At 44.3% G+C, this 14,790-nt stretch overlaps 1 protein-coding gene across 4 annotated transcripts in view; it reads right to left on the reverse strand.

Annotated features, from left to right (window-relative positions):
- Nucleotides 1–14,790, reverse strand: part of RALGAPA2 (Ral GTPase activating protein catalytic subunit alpha 2) — a 194,589-nt gene that overhangs the window by 79,620 nt on the left and 100,179 nt on the right. For all 4 annotated transcript variants that reach the window (XM_053394871.1, XM_053394870.1, XM_053394872.1 and 1 more), the window contains 3 exons: nucleotides 13,597–13,705; nucleotides 12,101–12,211; nucleotides 11,298–11,366 (listed from right to left, as the gene is read on the reverse strand). In XM_053394871.1, the coding sequence (XP_053250846.1) occupies nucleotides 11,298–11,366; nucleotides 12,101–12,211; nucleotides 13,597–13,705 (289 nt within the window). The remainder of the gene's footprint in view (nucleotides 1–11,297; nucleotides 11,367–12,100; nucleotides 12,212–13,596; nucleotides 13,706–14,790) is intronic.

Here is a 14,790-nt window from a genome sequence, read left to right on the forward strand (position 1 = left end):
ATTAGTTCTACTTAGAAAATATGAAAACCTTGATAAAGTAAGGGAAACCACATATGCAAATGAATGCTGCATGTATGCTTCCTTGAGCTGATTCGTCAGATACTAAAAGTCAGTCTGTTACCATTGGTGTTAATATGAATAAAGATGTATAATGGATTGTATATATTTGTTCCACTATAAGTCTTCACAGAAATATTGACAGAATTAATATAAAAATAACAGATCCTCAGCCTGGATTCAGAGGAGCTATTTAGGAAACCTAGGCTTGAGACTGCATGTAATTGGTAGATAAAAGAAAATGTAAATAAGTTTACTACTACAACATTAATATATTTGGCGAATTTAAATTTCTTAAAAATCAGAACAGATGGTTGATCATTCTTCTAATTAATAAAAAGTTTTCCATTTTTAATGCTATTGCCACTTTAAGCCATGCTAAAGTCAAAACGTGCCTGACAACATCAGGATATACTAAGTCAGGGGTCGGCAATTTTTTTTAGCAGCGGGTCAGTCCACTGTCCCTCGGACCTTGTGGCGGGCCAGAGAAGCGGCACCAGGGAGGGGGGAGCTGGAAGAAGAGGTGAGGGGGGCAAGCAGTCCTCCTCCCCACCTCCACCCCCACCCACTGCGCTTACCTTCTCAGGGGCTGCTGCCACCGCCACCACCGCCGCTGCTGCTTCTCGTGGGAAGGCAGAGCGATCTCATCCACTCCGCTCTCTGGCCCACAGGAGCAGCGGCGGCGGGAGGAAGAGGCCGCGCCTGGTTTACCTCAGCGCAGCGACGTCTCTGCCAATGAAACGCTGCTGAGGTGAACCAGGTGCAGTGTTTGAGTGGCAGAGCCGCCGCAGCTCTGTCTCTTCCTCCTGTCACCATCACTGGGAGTCTTGGCTTCACTGTTGGTTCCGGCTTCGCATCGTGGGCCGGATTTAGGTCCCAGGTGAGCCTGATCCAGCCTGGGGCCATAGTTTGCTGACCCCTGTACTAAGCATATCTGGATTATATGGATAACAGGGGTTTGGGCTCTGGCACTGACAGCCAGGAGTAAGATTTGGGTGAAACTCTGCAAAAAAAAACTTGCACAAGTTGTTCTGTTTGATGTTGAAAATATTGATTTCTTAATGCTGGGTTCAAAAAAATAGGCGTTGTTTTATACATAGGGGCGTCTTATATACCCAAAAATAAGGTATTCACTTGTGTATGTATGGACAATGTTGACATGCATAAAGTAATTGAGTTCATACACTGTATAGCTCCAGAAAAGTATTTCAGCTTTGGGGTATAATCTATGTTTATGTAAATGCTTATTCTTGTTGGATTTAGGATGTGCTATCTTTTAGAAAAATAGAATTGTAGGATGGAAGAGACCCCAAGGGTCATGGAGTCCAACCCCCAACAATGCAAGAATTGCAACTAAAGCATCTATGACAAAGGGCCATCCAACCTCCTGAGGGAGACTATTCCACTGTCAAACAACTCTTACTGTCAGAAAATTCTTTGTGATGTTGAGTCAGAATCTCCTTTCTTGTAACTTGAAGCCATTGCTTCAAGTCCTACCCTCCTGAGCAGCAGAAAACAAGCTAGTTCCCTTTTTCATGTGACAGCCCTTGAGATATTTGAAGATGATTATCATATCTCCTTCTCCAGGTTAAACATACTCAGCTCCTTCAACCATTGCTCATAAGGCTTGGTTTCCAGACCCTTGATCATCTTGCTTGGCCTCCTCTGCACACCTTCCAGCATGTCAACATCCTTCTTAAATTGTGGTGCCCAGAATTGACACAATATTCCAGGTGTGGCTTCACCAAGGTAGAATTGAGCGTTTTTTTTGAGTTATGGACTGGGATGGGTTACTTCCGGGTTTCGGCAGTCATGCATGTGCAGAAGTGCCGAATCGCAACCCATGCATGCACAGACGTGCAGCTGCGGGTCGCGAACGCTGCGGGTTGCGAACATGCATCCTGCACAGATCATGTTCGCAATCCGAGCGTCCACGGTATTGCTAAAAATGTAAGAATGGCTTGCATTTTTTATAAGAACAGCCATCCATGGTGGATGGCACCAGCCCTTTAAGCTGAGTAGTTGAGACTGAGAGGGAGGTAGATATCAGTATCGTCAAACCTCCACTTGGTCTACCCCCTTTAGAGGGAAGTGCACTAGATGCATATGCCGCATAACCAGGTAACCATATTTCTTGCATTTACGAAGTTTCTTGAAACAACAGGATTTGAAATTTATTTATATAGTCAAAAAATCACTATCCTCCAGCCAGCCAAGTTCCAAGACAGACAGGAGACTTCAGTTTTTAGTTTTACTGGTTGTCATTGTTGTGTTGGAGCAGGCTTCCTCAACCTTGGCCCTCCAGATGATTTTGGCCTACAACTCCCATGATCCCTAGCTAGCAGGACCAGTGGTCAGGGATGATGGGAATTGTAGTCTCAAAACATCTGGGGGGCCGAGGTTGAGGAAGCCTGTGTTAGAGTCTTGATTTCAGTGATCTCTTTTGTAGTTTCTATTGGTCCATTCACTAGCCAATGGGGGTTGTATTGCAGCTGATGTACCTCTACAGAAATGGTAACTTTCCTTTCCTAGTTTCCTTCTCCTAGTTCATGCGGCTCCAGTTTCCTCATCTCTGACCAAGTTTCTGTTGCGCTTGATGAGAAATAGCATTATTATTTCTGGAAGGTGTCTCAAAGGGGATCAAATCATCCTGGAGCATAGCGTTGGTGTTTCTGTCAGGTTTCATTGTGTAGGCCAGGCATGTCCAACTTCAAGTAGGCTGTGATCTACTGTCCTGTATAAAAAACTGGCACTGATCTACCACACTCTTCCATTGTCATTTGGGCAAGGAGTAAGGTGTGGGTGGCCAGGAAAATCCCCTTTCTTTCCTTAGCACAGATTTGTGTTTCGATTCCCTTGCCTTCTTCCACGTATTGCTGAAATGGAGGCGACAGCTGACTAAGCCACAGGCCGCTCTGTATGGAGGAGGAAGGAAAGGTGCTCTCCTTTTATCCAGCCTCATTCCGAATGCGGAACATCAGCACCCCCACACCCCACTTTCCTTTGCTCCCAAGGGGGACCACTGTACCCTTTCCCTGCAGCACCCAGCGAGGGTCGCCCAGCCAAGGGCAGCCTCCTTAGCAGAGCAAAGTGGGAGAGGCGCGTGCTCCGGAGCTCATGGGACGCCGAAAGCAGAGGCACAACCTCCCTCCTCCAGTCACCTTCAAGTCCCATTCAGCCCGCCGGCGCGTGCTCACGGGACAGTGAAAGTGGAGGCACAATTCTCTCTCTCCTGCAGCTGCCTCCCGATAGCATGTGCTCTGGAGCTCACGGGAAGGCAGAAGTGGAGGCACAACTCTCTCCAGCAGCTGCTTCGAAAGCCCCATTCAGCTCCAGCTGCAAAGGAGGAGCAAAGGCTGCCTGGCCATAGTGCAGTCGACTGAAATCCATCCAGGGATGCCACAGTATCCTTTCTCTTGGATGATCAAGAAGAGCAGGTGACAGCAAAGGCTGCAAGATTTTTAGCTGGGGCAATCAGAGTAAGATCCACTATTTGACTACTGATTCAAAACCCTAAAATGTATTTCATATAATTTACTTTTTATTTCTATTCTTTGTATATCGTATTGTTGTTTTATTGCTATGGCCAATGGCTGACGCAAATAAAGATTCATTCCTTCATCTAGCGATTGACCTGTTGGACATGCCTGGAATGGTGCCACTGAGTCTGGGTCCAACTCAGGATTGCTCCGGTCTATTAGTCTTTCTCTTAATGTGCCCAGTCTTTCTAAAATAGCTTTTTGCTCGGTTTGAGGTAATTGGTTGTATGGACTTATTAAGTGCTCTTCTTCAGAAATTCTAGAACTGTTAGGTAGGTCTTGAACATAATCCTTCTCAATGGAATTTACTGGAGGAAGGTGTAACTTGACGCACTGATGTTCATTGCTGGAATAAATCAAAGGCACTTCTTTTAAGGTACGGTTTTCAGTCAGACAGGATGGCCCTGGGTTGTATCCTTCCATGCTGAGAGTTGTTTAGGGTCAGGAGAGGTTTCTTCACTGTGTCCAGAAAGACTTGGTTAGGTGACACACCAACTCTGGCCAAAAAATCTTTCCTCTTTAGGAGCAGAGATGGGATTCTATCTGACCTAAATGTTATAATGCATTTTTGTGCTAAAGGATGGGCATATAGGACTTTAATAAATGATAGGTCAGTCTCCTTTGCTGATAAATGGAATAGCATGCTAAGGTCTTTCAAGGCCCAAGTTTTTGTGTTCCACTGAAATGTATTTTTCCTGTAGGGGTGAATGGTTAGGGCTATCCTATTTGCCTGAAGGATTAAATTTGAATCTTTTGGGGAGCTTCTGACTATGAAGAGTGGAAAAGTTGACCAGCTACATTATTATTTGGTGTTTGGTTTAGGAGGGAACATTTTTTCAACAGATAACAAACTATTTATCTTATTTGAAATGCTTCTGAACTCTATAAAGATATTTTTGACCGTTACAGCCACCAGATCATATTGTTCAGCAAGGAGTGCTCTATTACTTGGTAGAGAGGTGGGGTTTTTAATTTCTTCCTGGTCACTTCCACCTGTGTGGTTATTGTTATTGTTAGTATTACTGGTATTTTCAGCATATGGTTGCTGGACTTTCTATTTCTAGAACCTTGAATCTATTAAAGGTAGGAATTGTAGGTTTATTATCATCCAATATTGAGCTATCAGATCCAAAAAAGCTCACCCATTTTGAGCTGTTTAGTTCGGTGGTGGGGTGGGAGAATGGTTAGAATTACTTGATGGGAACTACTGAGAGCCCATTTCCTTTAGCTGCTGATTAAACATTAGGGTACATTCATAAATTACATTCATATCTCTCTCTATATATGAATATGTGTGATCAAATGCTGTATCTACAAAAAGTAAGTTTAAAAAGAATGAATTATTGAAGAGAGAATATGTTATCCTAAAATCTGTTAAGTTAGACCTGTCCATCAGGAAAATAAAAAGCCAAGCCAAGCAATAGTTAATAAATAGTAAAGGTAAAGGTACCCCTGCCCGTACGGGCCAGTCTTGACAGACTCTGGGGTTGTGCGCCCATCTCACTTAAGAGGCCAGGGGCCAGCGCTGTCCGGAGACACTTCCGGGTCACGTGGCCAGCGTGACAAAGCTGCATCTGGCGAGCCAGCGCAGCACACGGAAACGCCGTTTTACCTTCCCGCCAGTAAGCGGTCCCTATTTATCTACTTGCACCTGGGGGTGCTTTCGAACTGCTAGGTTGCCAGGCGCTGGGACCGAGCAACGGGAGCGCACCCCGCCGCGGGGATTCGAACCGCCGACCTTTCGATCGGCAAGCCCTAGGCGCTGAGGCTTTTACCCACAGCGCCACCCGCGTCCCTTTATAGTTAATAAATAATGGCTGCTAAATGCAAAACCACAGAACAATAGACCTCATCATATAAAGAAATAATTTATCTGTATGAGGCAAGCCAGTTCAGATGTACAGTAAAGCCTGGTGTTTATCTTTAAGGAGCCTCCAGGGCTCAGATTTTGGTAGAATGTGCTAATGTCCTTTCCCTTTTGTTCCAGACTCCTCGGGGTCTCCTTTCACTGCACAGGTCTTACTCTTTAAAGCAGCAGACCACACTTCTTAGTACTCTATTAAGCTCAAACAGAGAAAAGTTCTAGCATATTCTCCTTAAGTCCCCAATCCCACTGGATGTTCCAACTGAACTCCCAGCCTGCACGACCCAGTAGGTCCTAAAGTTTTTTGAAATTGGCCTTCCTAAAGTCCAGAGTGCATGTCCAACTGCACTCAGCTTTCCTTTGCATCTGTATCATGAAACCCAGGAGGACATGATCACTTCCTTCCGAGTGCTTCCATAGAATCATAGAATCATAGAGTTGGAAGAGACCACAAGGGCCATCGAGTGCAACCCCCTGCCAAGCAGGAAACACCATCAAAGCACTCCTGACATATGGTTGTCAAGCCTCTGCTTAAAGACCTCCAAAGAAGGAGACTCCACCACACTCCTTGGCAGCAAATTCCACTGTCTAACAGCTCTTACTGTCAGGAACTTCTTCCTAATGTTTAAGTGGAATCTTCTTTCTTGTAGTTTGGATCCATTGCTCCGTGTCTGCTTCTCTGGAGCAACAGAAAACAACCTTTCTCCCTCCTCTATGTGACATCCTTTTATATATTTGAACATGGCTATCATACCACCCCTTAACCTCATCTTCTCCAGGCTAAACATGCCCAGCTCCCTTAGCCGTTCCTCATAAGGCATCGTTTCCAGGCCTTTGACCATTTTGGTTGCCCTCCTCTGGACACTTTCCAGTTTGTCAGTGTCCTTCTTGAACTGTGGTGCCCAGAACTGGACACAGTACTCCAGGTGAGGTCTGACCAGAGCAGAATACAGTGGCACTATTACTTCCCTTGATCTAGATGCTATACTCCTATTGATGCAGCCCAGAATTGCATTGGCTTTTTTAGCTGCCGCGTCACACTGTTGGCTCATGTCAAGTTTGTGGTCCACCAAGACTCCTAGATCCTTTTCACATGTAGTGCTCTCAAGCCAGGTGTCACCCATCTTGTATTTGTGCCTCTCATTTTTTTTGCCCAAGTGTAATACTTTACATTTCTCCCTGTTAAAATTCATCTTGTTTGTTTTGGGCCAGTTCTCTAATCTGTCAAGGTCGTTTTGAAGTGTGATCCTGTCCTCTGGGGTGTTAGCCACCCCTCCCAGTTTGGTGTCATCTGCAAATTTGATCAGGATGCCCTTGAGTCCATCATCCAAGTCGTTGATAAAGATGTTGAATAAGACCGGGCCCAAGACAGAACCCTGTGGCACCCCACTAGTCACTCTTCTCCAGGATGAAGAGGAACCATTGATGAGTACCCTTTGGGTTCGGTCAGTCAATCAGTTACAAATCCACTGAGTGGTAGCATAGTCAAGACCGCATTTTACTAGCTTCTTTACAAGAATATCATGAGGCACCTTGTCAAATGCCTTGCTGAAATCAAGGTAGGCTACATCCACTGCGTTCCCTTCATCTACCAGGCTTGTAATTCTGTCAAAAAACAAGATCAGGTTAGTCTGACATGACTTATTTTTCAGAAATCCATGCTGACTATTGGTGATCACAGCATTCCTTTCTAGGTGCTCACAGACTGTTTGCTTAATGATCTGCTCCAGAATCTTCCCTGGTATTGATGTCAGACTGACTGGGCGGTAATTATTTGGGTCCTCTCTTTTCCCCTTTTTGAAAATAGGGACAACATTTGCCCTCCTCCAGTCTGCCGGGACTTCGCCTGTTCTCCAGGAATTCTCAAAGATGACTGCCAGTGGTTCTGAGATCACATCTGCCAGTTCTTTTAATACTCTTGGATGCAGTTCATCTGGCCCTGAAGACTTGAATACATCTAGACTAGCCAAGTATTCTTGTACTATCTCCTTAGTTATTCTGGGCTGTGTTTCCTCTGCTGAATCATTTGCTCCAAATTCTTCAGGTCGGGCATTGTTTTCTTTATTGGAGAAGACCGAGGCAAAGAAGGCATTGAGGAGTTCAGCCCTTTCTGTGTCCACTGTTTGCATTTCACCATCTTCTCCTCTGAATGACCCCACTGTTTCTTTGTTCTTCCTTTTGCTACGAACATACCCATAAAAGCCTTTTTTGTTGCTTTTAACCTCTCTAGCAAGCCTGAGTTCATTCTGTGCTTTAGCTTTTCTGACTTTGTGTCTACACGTGCTGGCTATTTGTTTGAATTCCTCTTTGGTGGTTTCCCCCCTTTTCCATTTTTTGTACACATCCTTTTTTAATCTTAACTCAGTTAAAAGTTCTTTAGATAGCCACCCTGGCTTCTTTAGGCACCTTCCATGTTTCCGTCTCATTGGTATTGCCTGAAGTTGTGCTTTTACTATCTCCCTCTTAACAAACTCCCAGCCATCATGAACTCCCTTTCCTTTTAGTATTACTGTCCATGGGATCTCACCCAGCACTTCCCTAAGTTTTATGAAGTCGGCTTTCTTAAAGTCAAGAAATTGAGTCCTAGTATGCTTGGCTGCTCCTTTCTGCTGTATAGTAAACTTCAGAAGAGCATGATCACTCGCGCCTAATGATCCTTCCACTTCTACCCCACTAACCAGGTCATCAACATTGCTTAGGACCAGATCCAAAATGGCTGTTCCTCTTGTTGCTTCTCCCACTTTCTGGACAATGAAGTTGTCGGCAAGGCCAGTGAGGAATCTGTTTGACCTTATGCTCTTGGCTGAGTTTGACATCCAACAATTATCTGGGTAATTGAAGTCCCCCCATTACTACTATCTCCCTTCCTTTTGCATGCTTGGCCATCTGTTCCAGGAAGGCATCATCTATGTCCTCCGTTTGGCTTGGGGATCTATAGTAAACTCCCACAATGAGGTCACTGTTATTCTTCTCTCCCTTAATTTTGACCCAAATGCTCTCACTTTGGCTTTGAGGTTCTAAATCTTGGATCTCTTCACAGGTATACACATCCCTGACATATAACGCCACTCCTCCTCCTTTCTTGTCTGGTCTGTTTCTCTGAAATAGATTGTATCCCTCCATTATTACATTCCAATCGTGGGACTTATCCCACCAGGTTTCAGTGATGCCTATTATGTCATATTTAGTTTGCTGTACCAAGAGCTCAAGCTCATCTTGTTTATTTCCCATGCTTTGCGCATTAGTGTACAGACATTGAAGTCCATTAATCATTCCCCCGTGAGATGAGATGACAATTTGTGCATTTAATTGCTTCAATTTCCTGCCCAGAGCCTCGTAGTCTCTTTTGATCTTCTGGAGGCTATTGCTTGCAGTGTCATTGGTTCCCACATGAACCAAGAGGAAGGGGTATTTGTCAGTGGGTTTTATGATTCCTTGAAGTCGTTCAGTTACATCCTGGATCTTAGCCCCGGGGAGACAGCACACTTCCTGAGACATCTTGTCAGGCCCACAGATCACTGCTTCTGTTCCCCTCAGTAGGGAATCCCCTATCACCACTACACGCCTCCTCTTAGGTCTGGTCGGGGTTCTTCCGTGAGCTGTCCGTTCCAAGGTCGCCTGCACATTCCCTGAGGACTGACTTTGCTGCTCGTCTTCATATACCTGATCGACTGTAATGAGGGAGAGATCCTCAAATGGAGTCTGCTCTTCGTCTTCCATTCTAGGGGAGAGGACCTCAAAGCGATTGTGTATTTCTATACAATCAGAGCGAACCCTGGGCTTCCTACTTCTTTGAGTCATGTTTCTCCATATATCTGGCTCCTGGGTTGGTGAACTAGCCTCCTTCTCAGGGGAGTCTCCTGTCTCCTCCTTGGTGGAGACAGTGTGCTCTGTTGCTTCCAAGAAGAGCTCCAGCTCTCTAATTCTTTGGAGCGTAGCTACACGTTCCTACAGTTGCTGGACTTTGTCTTCTAAAAGGGCAATCAACATGCAATTGCTGCAGGTAAAGCTGCCTGCAACCTTTGGCAAGATGGCAAACATTGCGCAGGAACCGCAGGCGACTGCAGCTGTTCCCTCACCCTCCATCTTGAGAACGTGTCGTTGGGGGTGGCTACAGTGGTCCTCCATCATAAGAAGGGTGAAGACAGGACAAATAACTCCCCCCCCAAAAAACCCTAGGTCTCCCCCAACAAACGTTTGAGACTAGCTCCCCTAAATCTAAAAGATGGATCAAACTGTGCGCGCCGCTGCCCTGCAAGCTCTGATAAGCTCCTCCCACAGCTAATCACCTGCCTCAACAGAAACCCTGCCCCCTCTGACCTTTGCACAGGGAGAGCAGCCACAAAGAAACACACACACGAGAAAACCCTTTTTGCTCCTTCTTCAGCTGCTGCCCTGCAAGCCCAAAAAGTGTATTTTCATGGTACGCTTACTGATATTAAAGGCTGCGGGTGTACTAGTCAGTAAATAAGTCTACTAGAATATTTTTGAAGAAAAGAGACAGATACACGATAGACAATTTTTATTATTTATTTATACCAGGGGTTGGCAAACTACGGCCCCTGGGACAGATTAGGCCCACCTGGGTCCTGAATCTGGCCAGTGCTGTGAAGCCAGAACCCGCCGTGAAGCCGAGACTCCCGGCGATGGCGACAGGAGGAAGAGGCTGAGCGGTGATGGCTCAGCCACTTAAACGCCGCGCCTGGTTTACCTCAGCAGTGTCTGATTGGCAGAGATGTTGCTGCGCTGAGGTAAACCAGGCGCAGCGTTTGATTGGTAAATCCGCTGCCGCTCGGCCTCTTCCTTCTGCCCCTGCCGCTGCCCTGGTGCTCCTGTGGGCCAGAGAGCGGAACGGAGGAGATCGCTCTGCCTACCCACGAGAAGAAGTAGGAGCGGTGGTGGCGGGAGCCCCTGGGAAGGAAGGGAAGCTCAGCGGCTGGGGCTCTTCTTCTAGCTCCCTCCCGGTGCCACTTCTCCAGCCTGCCACAAGGTCTGAGGGACAGACTGCTAAAAAATGTTGCCGACCCGATTTAAACTCTGCCTTTCCCCCAGGTCTAGGACCCAAAGCAACTCACAAAAATTAAAACAAAAATGGAAAAAACAGAGATAGCTAAAAACATATACAAATTATAGTTAAAAAGTAATCAAACTATTATGGAATTAAAACAATGTAAAAGGAAAATTATTAAAATGCAGACAGATAAACAGCACAGCACTTTGAAAAGTTCTTTCTTTAAGAGCAGCCAGTTCTGCTGGTGTAAAACAGTCCTCACCTGCCAGCTGAATGGCACCCGTCTAACTTCCCTAGGAAGGGCATCCAAAGCCGCCTCTTGTGTCCTCACCAGGCATGCCTGGGAGGGGGGTGGGACTGAGAAAAGGGCCTCCACTGAAGATCCAGAGCCCAGGCAGCTCCATATGGGGAAATACAGCCCTCAAACAGCTTAAACCTAGTATGTATATATACCTTACACAATAGTTATAAAAGGCACTTCACTTTATTCACACACTTGTGTTTTTTGTGCCTTTGTTTAAGAGGTTCTCTTTTTTGGTCTGGCTGTGAACAAATACCACCACCATCAGTCCAATTGTTTTGAAGAACTGCTAATCATTTTTGCAGTTTGAAGGAAGAACCAGGTCACAGCTATTCAAGCCCAGATGACTAAGGGTATGGCTCTATAGCAACAGGTTTTGGATTAGATTTTTCAGCCCGGGAAATATACACTGTATGTTTTCATACTCCCACCCACCACTGGATCATGGGAACAGTGTTTAAACATTAACTCCACAGTAAAAACCATCATACCAGGACAAACCATTGACTGTTTAGTATTCCATACCTTTTTATCACCTTCCACGGAGGAGTATTCTGCACTAGGCAACAGAAAGGCAATTGTGGCCACAAGGATCTGTGTAAATCCAATTTCAGAAGGATAAATTTACAGACATGTTCTATTTTCCAAAGTTATTCTCGAAGCAGGTGTCAAAAGTGTTAGTGAAATTTGAAGTTGACCTAGTTCATAAGAAAATAAACACCTTCTATCTCCCATGTGTCCCATTCATCTTTCCCTCCACTTCTCTAGTACTACAGAAAAGGGGGGTGGGGAGAATAATCTTTCCAAATCTTACCAAATTTTACAACTAGAAACACACAAATTAAGCACACATCATGCAAACCTGCTTACTCTGCTTACAATTTAAATCTAGTTTTAAAAAGTCATCATGCTTTGGGCCGACAATTTAGCTAATACCATATAACTAAATTACATCAGTTGTGCCTGTAGATGTATACTAAATATATACTTAGATCTGTACTCTGTTGTCTGAATAAGATATCACCATATTTTTTGTGTATAAGACGATGTTTTTCGCTAAAAAAATTAGTCCAAAATAGAGGGTCTTCTAGCTCTAGCTGCTGGTTCTGCTTGGACCCCTTCTCCTGCTCCCTATCGCTAGCTATCACTCACTCTATTGCCCTGATTTTCTTGTCTGTGTCCCTCAGCGGTGGTGAATTAAGGGCTAAAAAAAAAAAAGTTTGTCTTATACATAGTGGTGTGTTATACATGGTAAGTTTTTGTACATAATTAAGCCTAGCATATCTGTTAATGAAAACTACACACAAATTTTAAAGAGATAAACATACTTCAATAATTTTTCTGGGTAGCGAAGATTTGTATTTCTCAAGATTTTCCCAATAGGAGGTCAGTAATTGAAAGACATCACAGGCTTCCTGTGCTACCTGTTTGTTGCAAAACTAAAAAGAAGAAGAAACAAAACACCAATAACGAACCAACAAAAGGGAATACAAACAAACTGGAAACATTTCAGATACTGCAAATAGTTACTACAGATTCTTGTTTAATTAGTCCAGTTCGGAGAACACCCCTTCCCACAATGAAGAGTTAATGCACAGTAGGAGAGCAGGCTCATATCTGAAATGTACAAAACCACTGTCAACCCTGTGTTCAGGACTGATGCAGGATAGCCCCAGTTGAAAGACCACAGATATCTCTGTGTCATAGGCCTCTGCTCCCAGGCTACCTCTCCCAGACTCTGCCTTTATGTAGATAACTTTCATTTTAAAGGTACAACCATCTTGTCTGAACATGGGCACTCCTTCTGTGTTCTATAGTCTCTCCCGGGTGTACTCATTGCACTGCTGGACTGGTGGTGCTGTGAAAAGCATTTGTTTCCTCAAGCTCACGTGTCTGTAAAGGTCTTGGCTCTGACTCTGCAGGTGCTGGTGTTACGGGAGATGGCTCTGTGAGCTCCTGTCAGAAGCAGGCTCAGAACCCAAAACCCTGTATGACTCCATAACTGGAGATGCTACAGCCTCAGACTCTGAGCCTTGATCACTGCAAGATTCTGTCATGTCAGCCAGCTACTGATCTACTGAGTGTGTAGAGGACTGAGGACTGATTGTTTGGTAAAGGAATCTGGAAATTGTAGGTTTGGGGTATGTGCCTTTCCTGAGGTAGGCTTAATGGAGAATTTTTTTCCTTAAGGAAGGAACTAAGGAAAGGGATAGAAAATAAAAATAACTAGTTGTCTTCTTTTTCCTCTTATGAAAAAAAGTGTGTGCGCGCGTGAGAGAGAAGAGCAAAAGAATGAACTCAACTAAGAGCTTCCGCCTCCTACCTGCTACGCAGGCATAGGCAGTGTGGAATGCCAAGTGTTTGTGCAGATATTTATTAATATGCAGTTCATGCAATGTGACCCTGCCTATTGTCAAGAGGAGGTGCTGTCTTAGATGACTTCCTTCCTCTGGCACCTTGGAAACACATTTTTTTGTTTAGTTAAAAAAAAATCATGTCAAGAAATGCTATGCTTTCCTCAACATTTTCATCAGAAAACAATAGATGCAGTGAGAAATATTGGAATCAAGTTGTTAGCTGCAATGCAACAGAGACTTAAATTGGAACGTTTCTTTCAGAAATGTCTCAGCAAGCATTTTATTGTCTTAAGTACATAGCAAATGGTTTAATTTACAAAACATCATAATTTGTGTTGACAGATTGAATTTGAGAATCTTTCAAACAGCTTAATAAAATATTCTAAGTATTTAAAACACTCTTTGGTTGAAGTCAAACCCCACAATTTTGCACAATCACGTCATACAAACTTGTGTCATACTGGTACCTTTAGTGTCACACCTAAAACATTTATTGCATCCTTTACTTGGGGGTGGTTTGTACATTGCACAAGTTCTTCACATATCCAAAGCCCAAGGCAGCAAAGAGCTAAGCACCTTTAAAAAAAGAAATATACAAGTCAGTAAGCCATCATGTCCCTCTTATTTTTCAAGAAGAAGAAGAAGAGTTTGGATTTGATATCCCGCCTTTCACTCCCTTTAAGGAGTCTCAATGCGGCTAACATTCTCCTTTCCCTTCCTCCCCCACAACAAACACTCTGTGAGGTGAGTGGGGCTGAGAGACTTCAAAGAAGTATGACTGGCCCAAGGTCACCCAGCAGCTGCATGTGGAGGAGCGGAGACGCGAACCCGGTTCCCCAGATTACGAGACTACCGCTCTTAACCACTACACCACAGTTGTTCTATGAACAACTGAATTGTAAAAAGACAGCAACACATGTGGATTCAGATGGTTGCTGTATTATGTGACAATCTATACTCTTATACAGGACTTGATCCTAAATCCAATTATAGTTCTGGCACAGCAGCTTCCTTTGGTCTTGTTTGGCCAATGATTCCTATGCTAGTGCTGTTATAGCGACATTAACAAAGGAAGCATCACTTTGTCAGCCACTGAATAGAGTCAAGTGGTATATAATAATAATAATAATAATAAATAATAATAATAATAATACCTTTATTGTCAATGTACAACCTGTGTACAATGAAATTAACTGAGCCTCCCCCCACAACCACTCAATTTCATTGCACTCTGTGTGCTTGTCGCACAACACACCAGTCAGTTGCACTATATTATTTTCCGTTCAGCAGCCTAACAGCCCACGGATAGAAACTGTTTTTTAGTCTGTTGGTACGACTGATTATACTTCTGTATCTCCTGCCTGAGGGTAGAAGATTAAAGAGGTGCTGGTTGGGGTATGACTCGTCCCTAAGAATTTTTCTCGCTCTCCTAAGGCGATGTCATCTAGCGGGCTCAAGGGACAGCCTATGATATCATGTGCTGTGTTCACCACCCTCTGTAAAGACTTTCTGTCCGTGGCTGTCAACGTACCACACTGTGATACAATATGAGAGGACACTTTCTATTGTGGACTGGTAGAAGGAGGTCATCAATTGTTGCTTAACACTGTTCTTTCGCAAGACCCTGAGGAATATTTCCAGTTGTAATCCACTTTCGGGTT

This window comes from Podarcis raffonei, chromosome 7 (assembly GCF_027172205.1).
Source record: "Podarcis raffonei isolate rPodRaf1 chromosome 7, rPodRaf1.pri, whole genome shotgun sequence".
Classification (NCBI taxonomy): Eukaryota; Metazoa; Chordata; class Lepidosauria; order Squamata; family Lacertidae; genus Podarcis; species Podarcis raffonei.